The sequence below is a fragment of the Oryza glaberrima genome, chromosome 7 (assembly GCF_000147395.1).
Source record: "Oryza glaberrima chromosome 7, OglaRS2, whole genome shotgun sequence".
Classification (NCBI taxonomy): domain Eukaryota; kingdom Viridiplantae; phylum Streptophyta; class Magnoliopsida; order Poales; family Poaceae; genus Oryza; species Oryza glaberrima.
Genome location: NC_068332.1, coordinates 21665511 through 21682412, shown reverse-complemented (window position 1 = coordinate 21682412; position 16902 = coordinate 21665511). Strand labels below are relative to the sequence as shown.

The 16902-nt window shown below is 50.0% G+C and overlaps 1 protein-coding gene and 1 non-coding gene across 2 annotated transcripts; both read left to right on the top strand.

Annotated features, from left to right (window-relative positions):
• Positions 1–81: 81 nt before the first annotated feature.
• Positions 82–278, top strand: LOC127780989 (U2 spliceosomal RNA). The gene has a single exon (XR_008018879.1). It is a non-coding gene; the product is annotated as a U2 spliceosomal RNA (small nuclear RNA).
• A 636-nt stretch (positions 279–914) lies between these two features.
• LOC127780627 (uncharacterized) lies at positions 915–5784 on the top strand. The gene is made up of 2 exons (XM_052307553.1): positions 915–1912; positions 5004–5784. The coding sequence occupies exons 1-2, from the start codon at positions 1265–1267 to the stop codon at positions 5088–5090; spliced, it is 735 nt and encodes a 244-aa protein (XP_052163513.1). The 5' UTR covers positions 915–1264; the 3' UTR covers positions 5091–5784.
• Positions 5785–16902: the final 11118 nt, after the last annotated feature.

The following is a 16902-nucleotide window of genomic DNA, read 5'->3' as shown; positions in this document are numbered from 1 at the left end:
GTTTAGTACCACCTCGCTTGTTTAGCTCGATGAGGCGGTCGCGCGAGCTATAAAACGAGGCGCAGGGCTCTGTCACAAAGCATACCTTTCTCGGCCTTTTGGCTAAGATCAAGTGTAGTATCTGTTCTTATCAGTTTAATATCTGATATGTGGGCCATGTGCTCACTTCGATATTAAATTTATTTTTTGTGGGGGAGGGTCCACCACAGTGGCTTGCCACTGGGGCCTTCGCGTGTCGCCCAGGCGTTGCACTACAGCCCGGGCCTGGCGCACCCCAACCAAATCAAGTTTAAGTTTTTATTATAAGCAAAATTGATGGCCCACCTCAACTAAATTAGATTCAAACTTTAACCTGAAAGTTGTACTACTAGTAGATTTGGGCTTGTTTGGTACTCCACTTCCTTCCAGTGAACCCAACTCTTCCAGTTTTGGTGGAGATCAAACACTTCTATTGGGTGGAGCTCCACTTCCACTTTTATTGGGTGGAGCTGTGTTTGGTTGAGCTTCAGGAGGAGTGGAGCTGGAGCTGTGCCAAACATTCTCAAAATATCGAGAAAACACGCTTAAAAAGACTAAACACTTCTATTGGGTGGAGCTCCACTTCCACTTTCATTGGGTGGAGCTGTGTTTGGTTGAGCTCCAGGAGGAGTGGAGCTGGAGCTGTGCCAAACAGCCTCAAAATATCGAGAAAACACGCTTAAAAAGATTTTAGTCGCGACTAAATGTAAACACAAACCAAATTAATCTGAAATTCCAAATTAATACTCCCTCCGTCCCATAATATAAGGGATTTTAAGTTTTTCTTATAACGTTTGATCACTCGTCTTATTTAAAAAATTTTAAAATTATTAATTATTTTATTTGTGACTTACTTTATTATATACAGTACTTTAAGCACAACTTTTCGTTTTTTATATTTGAAAAAAAATTTAAATAAGATGAGTAGTGAAACGTTACAAGCAAAAACTGAAAATGCCTTATATTAATGCCTTATATTATGGGAGGGAGGGAGTATCAAATTCTTTCTTAATAATCTGCAATTCGTGTGAAATATGTATAAGATTTGAATGCATGCTAGAGATTTCAATTGAATTGGGATTAAACACATCGCTGTCCTTTCAACTCGGACCATTCAGTACAGGTGGAGTGAAAACCAGCAGCAGTCGTCATCGATCTCGAGCGCCACATGAAAGATCATCCAGATCCAAACAAACCATCTGCAAATCGAAGCGGAATCCGCCGGTGAGCCGCGGCAACCGCAGCCATGGACGAGAGGCCAGCGCTGCCGCCGCCGCAGTCCCCGCCGTTCTCCGCGCCGGCATCGCCGTACTCGGCGCTCCACCCGCTGCTCCTCCCCTCCCCTAACCCGCACCTCCTCCTCAAGCCCAAGACGCTGACCCTCTCGCTCTCCTCGTCATCCCTCGGCTCGATGCCGTCTTCCTCCCCGCCTGGCCCCGCCGTCCCCGACGCCTGGGAGCTCGTGACGCCCACCGCCACCGTCGTCGCCGTGGGCGCTGCCGCCGTGGACGACGGCGGCCTCGACGACTGCGACGTCTTCCCCCCGCGCCTCCACGAGGGGCTCGGCGTCGAGGGGGAGGCGGAGGAGGCTGCGGCGAAGGAAGGAGAGGAAGACGACGGCGAGGAGGATGACGATGATGATGAATTTGGTGATGGGGAGTGGCTGTGGGGGTGGGGGAGGTGCCGCGCGGCGGCGAGGCGAGCGTGGGCGGCCGGTGTCGGGGCCGTGCGGGAGGGGCTGATGGTGCCCGGGACGTGCGGGTGCCCCGCGGTGAGGCCCGCCGTGTGGTCGGCGGCGGGCGCGGCCGTTGTGGTGGGAGCGCTGCTCTACGCGCGCCGGCGGGACAGGAGGGAGAGGGACCTGCTCGTGCTGCTCTCGCAGGAGAAGGATAAGGTTTGAAATCTCTATACTTCTGTTATTCTATCGATTTTCTGGTTAATTTCGTCGTCGGTATTCTGGTATCATGAACAATTTTTTTTTTGAAACTAAACCGGCAGGAGAACTGCCAATTATATTTCAATTAAGCAGGAGTAAAAACCCAGACGGGGTTACAGAAAAAGAAAAATACAACCACTCGGCGAGTAGAAACTCGCCAAGTCCCTCAACCGTGGCCGGTACAAACCACACAGCACACGGAGCACTACACAACTTCTAGCCAAACTACCACGGCGGAATCCAAAGACGAACATCGACATCGAGATGCTGAAGAAGTGGCACATGACTTTGACATCACAAAGCACATGTCATCGTTGCCGAGCTTGGCGTCCAACGACCAAGCAGCTCCGACTTCACGGCGATCGTAATATCATTGGAGGCACCACCAAAACGAGCAAAACAACACCGAGCTCACACTTTGGACATCAGCCAAAGCCCCTGAGACGCCGAAACTTGTATTAGCAACACCAACATTCCTAGAGAGAAACTGCAAATGTTATCGTTGCCAAGCATCGTCGCACCCCAACGACGTAGTAGCTCCGACTCCACCTCACAGAGACAAACGAAGAAGCTGGATGCCACCAATACAAGAAAGGAGCCAAGGAGAAGGCCTCGCCAAACCTAGGCATCTAGTGCTTCGAGCTGACGCAGGAGTACACCAACAACAATCGATGCAAGGGTAGTGTTCTCCAAGACGATGCCCCCATGAAGGATACGACGTGAAACGCCGCCACCGCCTGTCCGGAAACCGGAACACAGTTTTCACCTAGAGATTGATGGCGACGGAGAAAGACGCCATAACAACGCCTCCAACAAGGGAACGACGCCAAAGACGTCGTCGTCGTCACGCCAGCCAAGGGATAAGCAAGGCTTTCGCCAGCGATTTCATCCATTGCCACCACCGTCCCACACAACAGCTGTTGCCGAACCACCCTGTCATCTCCTCGGCAACCAGCTAGCCCAGTCCACCATTCCATGGCTCCTTCCCGCACACAACAGGCCGGAGAGAGGCAGGGACACGCCGCCAAGCGGGCGTTCCCCGCGCTGCCTCTGCCGGAGCGGCGAGCAGGACGTCGCCGGCGTCGTCACAGCCCCGCGAGGCATCGGCATCGGCGTTGTTCTCGTTCTCGCACTGGAGCCGGCGCTGCCACCGCCGCGTGGCCCTCGCGCCGACGCCGCCTCCGCTGCCGCGCAGCATGCCGCGAGGGCCTCGCGCCGCCGCCGCCTCTGCCGCCGCGTGGCCCTCGCAATGCCGCCTCCTCTGCTGCCGCGCGGCCCTCGCGCCGCTGCCGCGTCCGCCGCCGCGCGGCCCTCGCGCCGCTGCCGCCGCAGCCCTGCGCCGCGCGGCCAGATCCGGCCGCGGGTGCACCGGATCCGGCCACCGCGGTGCCGGATCCCCGGCCTCCCTCGCCCACCGGCGCGCCGCACTCCGCCTGGCTCTGCCCCGCCTCCCTCGCCGCGCTCTGCCCCGCCTCCCTCGCGCCGGAGACGGCGCGTCGCCGCGGTATGGCCCCGCAGCCGCCATCCCGGCTCCCCGCCCGGTTGACCGGCGGCGAACTCCGGCGGCGGCGAGGCAAAGAGAGGAGGAGGGTGGGTGGCGGTGGCGGCGGCTAGGGTTCGCCCCCGAGCCGCCGTGCGCGTGGGCGACTCGAGGGTCACTCCTCTATTCGTGTAGGAGTAGTAGCGAAGCGATCGTGCGATCATCCCTATCATGAACAATTACGCTAGAGAATTGGGTGATGAGGCGAGGAACATGTGGGTTTTAGATGTCTGGTAGATATTCAATTACATCTTCCAAGATATTTGGTAGATATTCATGTGCAATATCTATCGGAACTTTAGAAGTTAAGCAATGATGCGATAAATTTCGAGCTTGTAACTGTGGTAATCAAGAAATTGGGTTTTTTTTTCCTGAAGTTAAGATGATCATTTTTTAGGGAATACGATCTGTAATTGGCAATATTTGTACAGTTTCTTTTATGTTTAGTTACATGCTGTATCACTGGAATTTCGGTCTATGGTTCAGTAAGTGAGTATCATGTTCTATCATCGCAGAGGTTGTTTCGGAACATACAGAATGAGAACAGAGTTAGATATTTGGTTTTTCTATAGTAAAGGATTCAACTTTTTAGGGAATACAATCGGTAATTGGCAATATTTGTACGGTTTCTACTTGCTATTCTGTTTAGTTACATGTATCACTGGAATTTCAGTATACAGTTCAGTGAATGAGTTATAACTCTTTGTGGTGATCGTAGAAAAGATTTGAGATGTTATCGAAATGTTTTGTTCACCGCTGTCATGACTCGTGCTGTAGCAGTAGCACCGGCAGTGTCTTTTGATAGTTTCACCATTAGAGTGTTAGGAAACACATCAATGATGTTCTTTTCACTTACTTGACGTATCCTCTTGTTGTTCTTTAAATTAGTGCCTTTTGATAGTTTCACCATTACATGTATCCTCTTGATGTTCTTTTCACATACTGATACTGTTTCTTGAGGTTGGAGAATGTTAATTGGCTATTCTTTGTTAGTGTAGTGTTCTGAATATTTTAGTGGTTCCAGTAAGAATCCCCTCTGAGCATCTATGGTGGTACTGATGGTGTACCATCGTCAAGCAGCCTTGAATTGAAAATCCATCAATTTGTTATACTTTTCATGCATTAGGTTGAGTGAAAGAAATTGGATGCATCACATCATACTTGAATTCTAAAAATATAAATTGGATAATTTCTTGCTCTAATTTGTCTTTGCCTTTTAGCATTTTGCATTTCTAAGTATTACAATATGCATTAGTTCTCAACAATTTTTTAGTCATCGTCCTATGAAGCAATGTTTTTACATGGGGAAATTATGCTCCACAACACCAAAATCTTGTATAAATTGGAGAAAAGTAGTATATCTTTGTACTCATATATATAGATGTTAGTCTTGTGTCATGTAAGCTACGTAGTATTACTTTCAGGCGTGCATTGAGCAACAATAAATATTCACAAGACAGTTTATGCATTGATATTCTCTCATTAGATCCTTGTTTTGCTTTTTTGCAGAGGATTGCCCAACTTCTGCATCAAATTGCTTTAATGAGTGACATGAGAAGTAGAGGGGAAGCAATTAAAATTATCAGGACCCCGTGATCATTTTTTCACTGCAGAAGAGGTTCCGTTGCATTGTCGTACCAAATGTGTCATGTAGTTACAAAACATTGTACACTTAATTCTGGAGGATCATCACTTGTAGCTTGATAATAGTTTAGCTGCATCGCATAGTCCTGATGTTTATACACAGTTAGACAGCAGAGCCTCTTAGACAACCTGACCTTAAGGGTTCAATATGTATGTTTTGTATATAGTTCGTAGATAATTTATTAAACTATGAATACATCCAAAGTGTTGTTTATGTTGGTTACTCTAGACTGGTGGACTCAATTCTGTTTGCGTCATTCAAATTCCCCAGCGACGCTGATGGATTAGCTGACTTTGATTTCGTAGTTTACCTTGTTCATTTTGTGACATTTTACTCTTCTTTACCACAACTATAGTTGATATTGGTGTAATACGGAACAAATTAGTATGGCCAAGGAAGTGGTCGAGGAAGATTGGTTTAGCATTCAGAAGCCTGAACACGGAGGAACTCAGGTCTTTCTGAAACCAATACATTCTGCTTTCCACTGATGTCAGTATCCTATTATCCTATATACTTTGTGATGCTGATGGATTAGTTGATTTTTTATTTCTTAGTTTACCTTGTTCATTTTGTGATATTTCACTCTATTATAGTTGTTCTGTGCGACAAAAGATTCATGCAGAAAAGATCGAATTATTTGTGTAGAAAAATAGAAACTCGAAGGATCCTAGAACGTCATACAGTAAAAACATGAATGGTAAGTCAGATTGATTCTACTGAAATTCATATGGTACAAATATGATTCTACTAAAAGTCATATGGTAAAAATATGAACGTCATATATGGTAAAAACTAAAAACATGAACGTCATACTTAGCACAGGAACTGAAAGCTTTTGCTACTCAGTACTAAGTGATATTCCCGTAGGACTGACCTACAAATCAATTACTAGCAAGCAACCAATCGTGCAGTGAACATAGCCATATGTACGATGACTACCCTCTCTACCCATTAACAGGCAAGAAAGTCTTTCTAGTTTCTACGAACAACTGGGCAACTGGCGAGCGTAGTAACGAGGTCTTGAGGCAGGGCACTGGTAGCAGAGACAAGATTCACATACCAGCAGCGTCCCGGTCGGGCAACGAGCTCTTAATTGGGCTGGCGCAGCTAGAAAGGGAAGCGAGAAAGAAGGGGGAGGGCGTCGGCCTGGCCGGGATTTGGGCCGAGCGCAAGGGATTGGCTCGGGTCGGCCCAGAGGGAAAGAGAAGTGGAGGGAGAGAAGGCATTCTCTGGCGTCGAGCTACAGTACGTCGCGGCGCTCGACCCATTTCGAGATGCCGCGTTGCTATGCTCGGAGCTGCCAATCTGCCATCGCCGACATCAGTGACATGATGACCCACGAGTTCTTGGCGATGGAGGAAGGGCTCAGGGCGCTCAAGTCCCTCTACAAGAACTCCTACGACTCCTCTTCCACCACCGCCGCCGGCACATCCCTCGCAAGAATCACCACTACAACGATTCCGACGACGAGAGTACCCAGTTCGGCATGGGCGACGTGCCCGTCGCACTGCTAGGCTCCCATCGCACCTCCTCCTCCGTGGCAACGGCATCGCCAAGAGCGTGAGCTTCTCTGCGGCGGATCAAGGTGCCGCCGGACGCGGTGTCGCGTGGAAAAGCATGTCGTTCAAGGCACTGAGCGCGTGAGGAGTGGGCGGCGTTCCTGGACCAGTTCGAGCAGCTGCTATCGGCGACGCTCAACACCAAGAAGCACGTCGATCTAGCGCTCCAGGTTGTGCTTCCCTGCCTCGGCTCCCCTTCTCCTGCGTCACCGTCGCCGTTATCGGCCGTCAGACCTTCTCCTTTCCCGCCTCGCCCCACTGGCTGGCCCGCCCAAACGAGGAGAAAAGCGAGAGAGTGGAACAAGGGAGAGAAGAAAGGGAGAGGGGTGGTGATGACATGGTCACCTTGACACGTGGGTTCCCACGTTGACTCAGCCACCACGTCAGACAAAACCGAGGTCAATACCAATAAGGAGCCAGAGTGACCCGGTTTTGTAAGTTGAGGGATTACATGTATCCCGTTTTTCGGTTAAGAGTTGATTTTGTAATTCGGTGCCAAGATAAGGAACCTATGGATGGTAATTTACCTGACCCGATGAGCATGGGCATGGGTGTTATATTTTGCCCATGGACATGCCCGAGAACGTAGTAGGCAGCAACCGGGTATTGTTTTTTTCTCACAGGTAATCCATGCCCGACCCGATACATATATATTAGCTAATTTTAGCTCATCTCTTATTCCTCGTACCCTTTTCTCTTGACCCATTTGGCCCACTAACCAGAGACGCACATACATAGTCAACTAATAAAAATCCTAACCTAATTCCCCACTCCCCTCTCGTACCCCAATCCCCACGGCACGGCGGCGGTGGCAGCGCGATGTGGTAGTTCATGGCCACAAGGACGCAGGCAGCGGCTCGCGGAGCCTCGCGGCACCGCTGTGCACGGCAGCTGGCAGCGGTGGCTGGCGGTGGACGGGCGCAAACGGTGACTGGCGGCACGGCGGTGGATGGTGACGCGACGGCTCACATGAGTAGGCAGCGGGTGATGACACAACGACGCACAAGGCCAAGGGCGCATGCGGCGGTGTACGATGGCGGTGGTGGCGCAGGCAGGCCCGATGGGTACCCATCGGGCATACCCTGTAACTCCCTGATTTTCGTTCAGGATTAAAAATCATTAAATAATACATTTTCTAGAAATTAAATAAAAGTTAAAGCCAATTTAATCAAGTGCATTATTGAGGGAATTTAAAATTTCCTTTAAAAATCATTGGCCAAGAATATTTTTTAATATTCTTTGTACCCTAAATATTCTCTGAAATTTTCCCGTGAATTTTCGGAGCTCAAGAAATAATTTAAATAGCACAAAGTTCATTTAACCAATTTAATAAAAAGAAAAACAATTAAATCTCCCCTCCTTCACTTTGGGCCACTTTCGGCCCAAATCCCTCCTTCCCTCCCCGCGGCCTGTCCCCTCCCCTCTTCCTTCCTTCCTTCCTCCTTGGGCCGTCGACCCATCTTCCTTCCCTTCGCACAAAGTCTAAATATACCCCTGGGTCCTCCTCCCTCTCTCCCTCCCCGACAGGTGGGCCCGGCGACCCCACCTGTCAGGCCCTTCCTCTACCTTTGGCTTCCTAGGCCGAAGCTGCCATGGCCGGCCGTTGCCGCCCACGTCCCGTCGAATCCGGCCCCTTCCCGCTAGCACCCCTGCTCCCAAACCGAGTAAAATCGGTTCCCCACCACCTCCTCCACCTTTTCCCCCACTCTCCCCGCGAAAATCGGCGCCGGTTAACCCCTCCACCACCCCACGTCGGCGCCCCACTTCGCCGGCCGTTCCCGCCTCTCCCGGCCACAATCTCCATCCCCGAGCCCTATATAAAGCACCCTCGTGCTCTCCTCTTCCGTTTCCCCCTCCTCCCCGAGCTTCCCCGTGCCTGAAACCACATCCTTCCCGGAGCCCACGCGCCGCCGCTCCCCGGCGAACTCCAGCCGCGCCGCGCCGCTGCTCCCGTTCACCCCGCACTGCGCCGTCGCCCTCCCCGGCACCACAGCCGCCGTGTGCACCCTGTTCACCGCTCCATTTCCCCTCTCCACCTCCGAAGCGCCGCAGCCACGCGCACCACCTCTCTCCGCCGCCACCGCCGACTCCAGCCACACCTCGCCGCCGTCCTAGTCATCGGCGCACCACGCAACGACCTGCACCGGCCTCGCCGTCTCGAGGGCAAGCCCGGCCGCTACTCCATTTCCCCAGCCCCTCACCGAAACTCCACCCCCACTGTCAACCCGAGGCCGCCGCCGTTTTGCCGCCTCCGGCCGCCTACTGCCGCCATCCCCGTCCACCTCAGGCTGTGCCACCGCCATCACCGGCTTCGCGGCTGCAAGGGCAAGCTCGGCCACTTCTCCATCTTCGCGAATCGCCGAAGAAACTCCCTCCCCTCCGCTCAAGGTGAGCTCAGTTTCCTCCGCCGGACTCCGGCCGTCTTTTGCCGTCGTCCCGCGCCACCTCCCTCACTCTAGCTCCCTTCTATACCTTCCCCAGGCCCTGCCGGGCCTCGGCCGCGCCGCGGTCTTCGCCGGGAGTCGCCGAAGCCCCACCGAGCCGTCTTTCCGAGGAGCCCGCCGTCGCCGTTCCTCGCCGCCGGCCGCCTTCCCGTCTCCTTCTCGCCGTTGTGCGGGCACGGTAAGAACCGCCTCCTCCTCCTCCTCCTCTCCCTTTTGCCGCCCTCCTCGTGCCGTCCTGCGCCGCCGCTCGTCGCCGGTGGTCGCGCCGCCGCACACCATCGCTCGGCCAAGCCGGCTTTGCGCCGCGCTCGTGCGCTAGCCGCGCCGCGCCGCCGTTCTCTCCTGGGCACCGCTTGTCGCCGGAGCAGCGCCGCCATCCGCCGCCCGAGCTCCGTCGGCCGCCTTCCGTTGTCGTCCTGTCGCCGGCGCCCCTCGGTGAGGACCCTCTCTGTCTCCTCTCCCTTTCCCCTCTTTTAGCCGCCTCCCGCGCGTGCCGTCGCGCCGGTGGTCGTCGCAGGCGACCATCGAGCCGTGCGCCGTCGCCCCCCGGACAGCCGGCCGGCTGGCGCCGCTCGCACTCGCCGTGGACCGTCCGATCCCCCTTCGGGGCGATGCCGGACGTCCACGTGGCCTCCCCGGTGCCGCCCGCGTCGGTGCCTCCGTGGCGCCACGTCGGCGCCACCTCCGCTCGCCCGTCCGTCGTGGCCGCCACGTGTCTGCCACGTGGTGTGCCCGCGGACAGTGCATGCATGGACCCGGTCCACCGTGCACCCTCCTCCCTGGAGCCACCGACAGGTGGGGCCCGCTTGCCGACGCCACCTCTCCCCGTCGGATGACGCCAGAAATCATAATAATTGCGCAATAAATCATTAATAATTATAGAAATTCATTTAATGGCTCAAAACATTCTAAAATTCCTATCTAATTCATTCGAACTCCGAATTGAGCCATTCAACTTGCAAAATTCATCTAAAATTAATATCTACATGTTTGTTTACTTTTTATGAACTGTTTTCTTGGTTTTTATTAGTGTTTTTCCTTGTTTTGCGTGCCAGCGTGTAGAATCCGCTGTTTCAGAAGTTCGCGGTTGCGAGGAAAAGAGTTCAGAAGGTTGAAGTGAAGAAGCAAGGCAAGTCACACATTCCCCTTAAGCATGTTGATCCCAATTTATAAATGTTTTACCGTTTGCAAATAAATGTGCATGTTTTGCTAATTACATGGGAATAGGGTTTACCTATCTGCTCGCTTGTGCCATGTTTACTTGATATCTGTCCTATGTCAACCGTGGGTAATAAATCAACTAGCTCATGTTACTTATGTGACCTAGCTAGAACTATATGCTTAGCCATGCTTAATTACCACTAGCTCAGTTGATGTGATAATTACAGTATTAGACCTTTTTAGTATCAGAATGAGCTGCGTGCTCGAGACATCTGGCCATGCTTCATGGTCGTAATTATTCAACTAAAATGTGACTGAATGGTGGGCTATGGGTGCATGGTTTTGCTAGTCGCACCCATGGCAATTAAGGAACGGTTCGCGGGATGCCCTGGAAGAATTTATCGTACTTACCACAAGCCAGCGTGGGCAACGGCTGGGCTTGTAGTGTAGCTTTCCTCTAGCTGACGCATCCAGGCAAGGGTGGGCGTGATGGAGAGGGGCGGGCCCTGCGACGGCCTCTGTCGCTTCCGGATTCACCTAGGCACGAGAGGGGACTGCCCGTTGCCCGCTGGGGACGGGGGTGAAACCTGAGGTGTGGTGTGCTTGGCTAGAGGGGGTTATGCGAAGGGTTCTGTCACGACCTCTTTCCGGTATGTCGTGGTGGCATGTCGGCGCACGGTAACATGTTGTGGGACTGTGTCTTGTGGGGACAGTTGTACACCTCTGATCAGAGTAAAACTATTCGAATAGCCGTGCCCGCGGTTATGGCCGGTCGACCAGATTCACCGTGATTAGTCTCACACTTAATAAATCGTCCCAATGCACTGTAGTTCAGGTGGGTTGGTTGGGCCTGTTCAACGTGGTGTAGCGTTGATCAGTGGAGATCTAATGTTACTTTAATTACTCAACAGTTTTACTGTTTTGCTCAATAAAATGTTTTACAACCGCCTTTATGCAAATAGCCACAAGCCATCCTTGTATCCGCTTGCACGTCTGCATCATTGGTGTGGCTTGCTGAGTACGGTGGTTGTACTCAGCCTTGCTATTATTCCCCCTTTTCAGAAGTGTAGTGCTTCTGAGCTGAAGACGAAGTTAGAAGACCAAGGCTCAGACCCCAGTTGAGTTTTGCCTGTGGAGTGGAGCTGAAGACCCGCTATGATCGCCTTTTCCGCTGCTGCTGCTTTCTTTTCTGTGTGAGGACTAAGTGCCTCTTATGTAAGTATTTTACGCTTTATTTACGTTTGGAACTGTATATTACTTGTCGTTTTGTGTACCCCGGCTGGTCCTGGACAGGGATTTAATACACAAAATAGTCTGGAAATTTGGGGTAAATTTCTGGGCGTGACAAAGTGGTATCAGAGCCGACTCTCGCGGTTTCACGGGCGCGTGTGTCGCAGTTGCGCAGGCATGGTGCGCATGGTTGGTGTGGACCGGGAGTGGTCACACAGCATGGCACATGCGCTGGCACTGGACACACGGACGTGGCCAAGAGGGGACGTTCCTGGCCTGGGGTTGATCGACGGGGGCGTCGATCTCTCTTAAGGGGGTGAGGGTGTGACATCCCAGCCTAGGGCTTAATAGGATTAATAGAATACTCATATTAACAAGTTGCAACTTCTTTTCCGGAAGCTGATGTCGGCGGGACGTTACATACCCGCACTCGACGGGTATGGGCACGAGCATGGGATTTTTTCCCATTGACCTTGCGGGCATGTGGGTCTCGGGCCAGGCATGGATTCGCTCTACCTGTGCATGTGGGTCTCGGGCTAGGCATGGATTCGCTCTACCTGTGCCCAACCCAACCCGACCCGTTGCCACCCCTAAAGGGACCTATAAGTTGTTCCTCTTTGCCTCGATCAGAACAACTGACCATTCGCGCCGACGTGGTTAAATCGAACCGTCAAGTGAAAAAAGAAAAAAAGTATAGTAGACCATCGGACCGTCAAGTGAAAAAAGCAAAAAAGTATAGTAGACCAGCAAAAAAGTATAGTAGACCAGTAACATTGTGTATTCCACCCGAACAAAGACAGGGTGGCAGGGTATGGAGCAAAAAAGTATAGTAGACCAGCAAAAAAGTATAGTAGACCAGTAACATTGTGTATTCCACCCGAACAAAGACAGGGTGGCAGGCATTGTGTATTCCACCCGAACAAAGACAGGGTGGCAGGGTATGGAGCAAAAAAGTATAGTAGACCAGCAAAAATGTATAGTAGACCAGTAACATTGTGTATTCCACCCGAACAAAGACAGGGTGGCAGGGTATGGAGCTATGTGTGGGTCCCACTCGTCAGTGGGAGGTCCCACAGGATGAGATACCAGGTGGTCGTCGTGCAGAAGACGAAAGAAACCGGGAAAGGCAAAAAAAACTTTCTCCGATTTCATTTTAAAAAACAAACTCCAAGCCACTTTTTATATTCATCCACCTTCAACCTCTCCGCCTCCTCCACCCCACTCCCTCTCAGCATTTCCGCCGCGTTGTTTCCTCCCAAGGGTTGGGCTCGTCGCTTGCGTCGTGCTCCACCTCCCTCCGGGGTCCGGGCGCGCGATGGGTAAAGGTCCCTCTTTTCCATCTCAATCGCGCCATTGGTCATGTTATCTGCTTTTCTGCATCACCACCGTGCATCTCGTGGAGTTCTCTTCTTGCAGAGCAAGATGACGCCAAGGAAGGTCACCTCATGACCAGGGTGAGTTGTTCTTCTTCTCAACAGAACAAAAATGCATGTTTTTCTTCTCAACAGAACAAAAGTGTATGTTTTTTCTTGCTGTTATATCCACTCTTGTTCTGTTGGGACTTGGGAGACAAAAGTGCTTTGTTTTTCTTGCTTTTGTGGCGCTCTGTCGTCCGATGCGGCCGTTTGACTCACCACCACAAGGCGAGATGACGCCCTATGTTGATATTTCTTAACGACATTACTAGAAATATAATTCCCGGCAATGACGTAAAAATATTTATGGTTACGGATATGATCCGCAAGCGCACGGATATACCATTATAACATTTCACCCAGGAGTATTCCGAGGTATCGTATTTATTTAATCCCGATGGAAGATATGATAAGAGAGTACTATGCTAATAGTTTATATATTATTTGCATACATCAAAGTCTATGTAGGGGTTAAGTGATTCAAAAGGTAGGTGACACACAGAAGAAAGAACCAAGCTACTCTCACTAAAATAAATACTAAGTTAAGTGGAGAAAGAATAAGAAATGAATTCATTCCTATACTTCTATACATACACATTTGGTCTATACTTGCTAGTATATAGTCATGCAACCAATACCCCCTAACAGTGTCCTCCTAGTGTTTCGAGAGACCACCCCAGGTTGCCGAGTTACTTACGACAACCTGTCATGGCTATCTAACCGGGGCTAAATACGGAGGATTACCCATCCGAGGAAACTGCACTTAGGATAATATACGCATGCAGAGGAACACCCGTACTGAGCTGTCATCATCAGCGGCCAGCCTCTGAACCATTGCATATTACCCCAATTAATGGTATCTAATAATCTAAGCACCACGCTTACATTACTAAATACTACCCTACATCCATGCATCCGACATAGAGCGACCGAGTACTCGGAGCACACCATTACACCTCTCTGGTAAACTAGTCACATAACTATATCGGCACAAGTATAAAGTAAAGTCGATACTCAGATAATAATAATGGAATAAAATACCGAAGATGTATAAAGAAGAATATTCTATTAATTAAATAAGTCTTACAAAAGAATAGAGAAAAGCTACTAGGGCCATGCCCGAATTCTCCTGAAGACTCGAGGACTAAGATTGCTATTCTAATTCCTACTCCAGTACCACTAGTGTACAGCTAAACTTGAGAGAGGGAGAGAACACTTCTTCTTGAGTGTATGAGGGAATGAATGAGAAGAGGGGTATTTATAGGCCATGAGGTGCCTTGGGAGTGTGGAGATGCTCCAAGCATCCTATGAGCATCTTTACTCTCCTCATGACAAGTGGCATGATGAAGCATCCAAAGAGCATGTTTCACCCTCCTCTTGACAAGTGTCCACGGCGGTTATTTCAGGTAGAACCGGTCACAACCGCCATGAGATGCGGATAACTACTAGCAGTTGAAGAACTGGGCTAATCGGGCTAGCTGCTGGTTCGGCCGAACCAGGGCCAAGCCCAATCAGCCCACCACTTGGCAGGTGTATCTCCTAGTGGATCCTCAGCCTAGTGGTGTGAATTATGGGCTTGTTTGCTCATGTTAATTCTGTATTATCAGCCCATCTATCCACAAGTCTGCTTCTCGACAGCACCTGATTGATCGTTCGTCTGTTGTACTGTCTATTCTCCTCCTTTTTGATAGCTTCTTCTGTATGGTTAGTTTTCCAAGCATATAGTGGAATAGAATGTTTTATTTGTGAAATAATGCATTGCAAGCATAGCTAGTCTTCATATATTGGGTAATATGGATAGTCGAAATTGGTCGATAATGACCGTCAACACCATCTAGCTTCATGTCTCCTCGCAGGGTGTTAGCAACACAAATCCCCAATTCGAATCACAACAATATTCACTCAGCTCTCAAGTGTTTGATGGTGGAATTGAAGAAGAAGCTAAGGATAGAAGTGCTAGAAGTTTCTAGGATAGAGGAGAAGAGGAAGGGTAGAGAGATCGACGAGGTTCAACCGAACCAAGCTGTCGCCGCCGTTCGTCCAGCCGCCGAGACCAGCTGCCGCCATTGCCTGTTTCTTCGATGTCCTCCTCATCCTCTACAGCTGTATATATATTGATGTTGGCCAATCTTCCTTACCATTAGCTAGGAGTGCTTGCTTGGGCTACTTGGGCTGGGCTTGAAGAGTGGCTGAACTAGCCCATATGCACTTAGCTAGGCAAGCCCATTGCAGGATCCTAACATTCCTTTCTTCTTGAAATTCAGCTTGTTCCCAAGCTGATGAAAAACCTCCTGGATCTCATGACATCAACAATTCTTTGGTATCATTAAGGTGCAAAAAATGCCCAAGATCATTCACTAGTGTATCACAGGGTTTCAATTTACTGGCATGAATTTGTACTATGGAAGAACAAGTTGAGGAACTCCTAATAGATGATTTACAACAAAACAGAGAATTGACAGCTTGAGTTGCAGAATTTATGTCCATATTGACATTATCCTCCATCTTTCCTTGCCTTGTTTGGAGTTGCACAAAAGGACAAACCATCCGGACAACATTTCTAGTTAGAATTGCACTGTTGTCAACCTTCCATGTAGCCATAATCAATGGTATAAGCACCAAAATGTGAAGCCATCTCTCATCATCATAAAAACACTCATGCTTAATCTTACCATCTGCTAGTCCCAATGTGCAGTATGTTTGGCATTCAATTCTTGTCACTACAGAAAACCTTGTCTTGAGAGAATAACCGACAAGATCATGTAATTGCCTTGCATTGTAGTTAGTTGGTACCTTGCCAACTGAAATTTGCAGCGCATGCAAAATGTTCCCAGCACCCAACTTGAATAAGCTCATTAGATTAAGACAGAGCTCAGTCATTGATAATATTTCACATTCCCTTGCTTTAGCCAAATTTGTCTTCTCTAATTTGACAAATATGTGTGAATTAGTCAGGAGGTGCATAATATCACTCCCATTAGGTGGAGCCCATGGTGGTTTCCAATATACTCTTTTCCAATTTCTTTCAAAAAAAATATACTCTTTTCCAAAAGAAATTGAATGTAGACCAAGGTACATGCCACACCTCCCACCTTCTAGTCACTCCAGCTAACCAAGGAGGTGGCCATGGATTCCTCTCGGTATGCTCCATTAGCTTCCTCTTATCACTATTGGGGCATTTCGACGAACACGTGTTGAGCATTGGTGTATCCAGCTTTACGTCGGTGACTGTTCCTGATGAGAAATTATCCACTGGCTGAACAGATGATGGAACAACCTTAGATATACCCATTATGGTCTGGAACGCGAGCACAACTTGGTTAGGGTCCCCCTTGATGTCAAGGCCCAACGTCGAACACTTGGTGTGCATCTCTTTGGAACAACCGGGGTGCTAATGTTAATGGTGTCGATGGCGCCATCAGCCAATACAAACTCCCTGGAGGCTACAGCAGTGGTGGCACATGTAAGCACCATATCCAAGATAAGATCAGGCTTGATGTCGGAGCTAGAACATAGCATCGAACACTTGGTGGGCGTGACCTTGGGGAGGTCCTTGGTGGCAATGTAGGGAGCTTGGTCCATGTCCTTTCTGTCTCCTAGCTCCTAGGCAACTGTCGGAGCAAGCACCTCACCAATGAGACTTGAATTTGTTGCCACCCAAGTGATGTTGTTATTGGGGCATTCCATCAAACAGTTGGTGGGTGCTGGAGGAGGTGGTGCCATGGGTGTTGGAGATGATGCACCCTTGATGATGGCGGTGGTTGCCCTGATAGCTGCAATCATTTCTTCGGAAGCCTTGCTCCTACGAACCTCTATCTCTTCCAACTTTTGAAATATCTAATTGATATTTTCCTCTTGCATGCGCTTCGCCTCCATTTGTTCAAACTTCTCCAATATCTGATCTAGAGCATCGTCTAGCCATTTCTCCTCTTTGTTCATGGTGGAATTGATGGG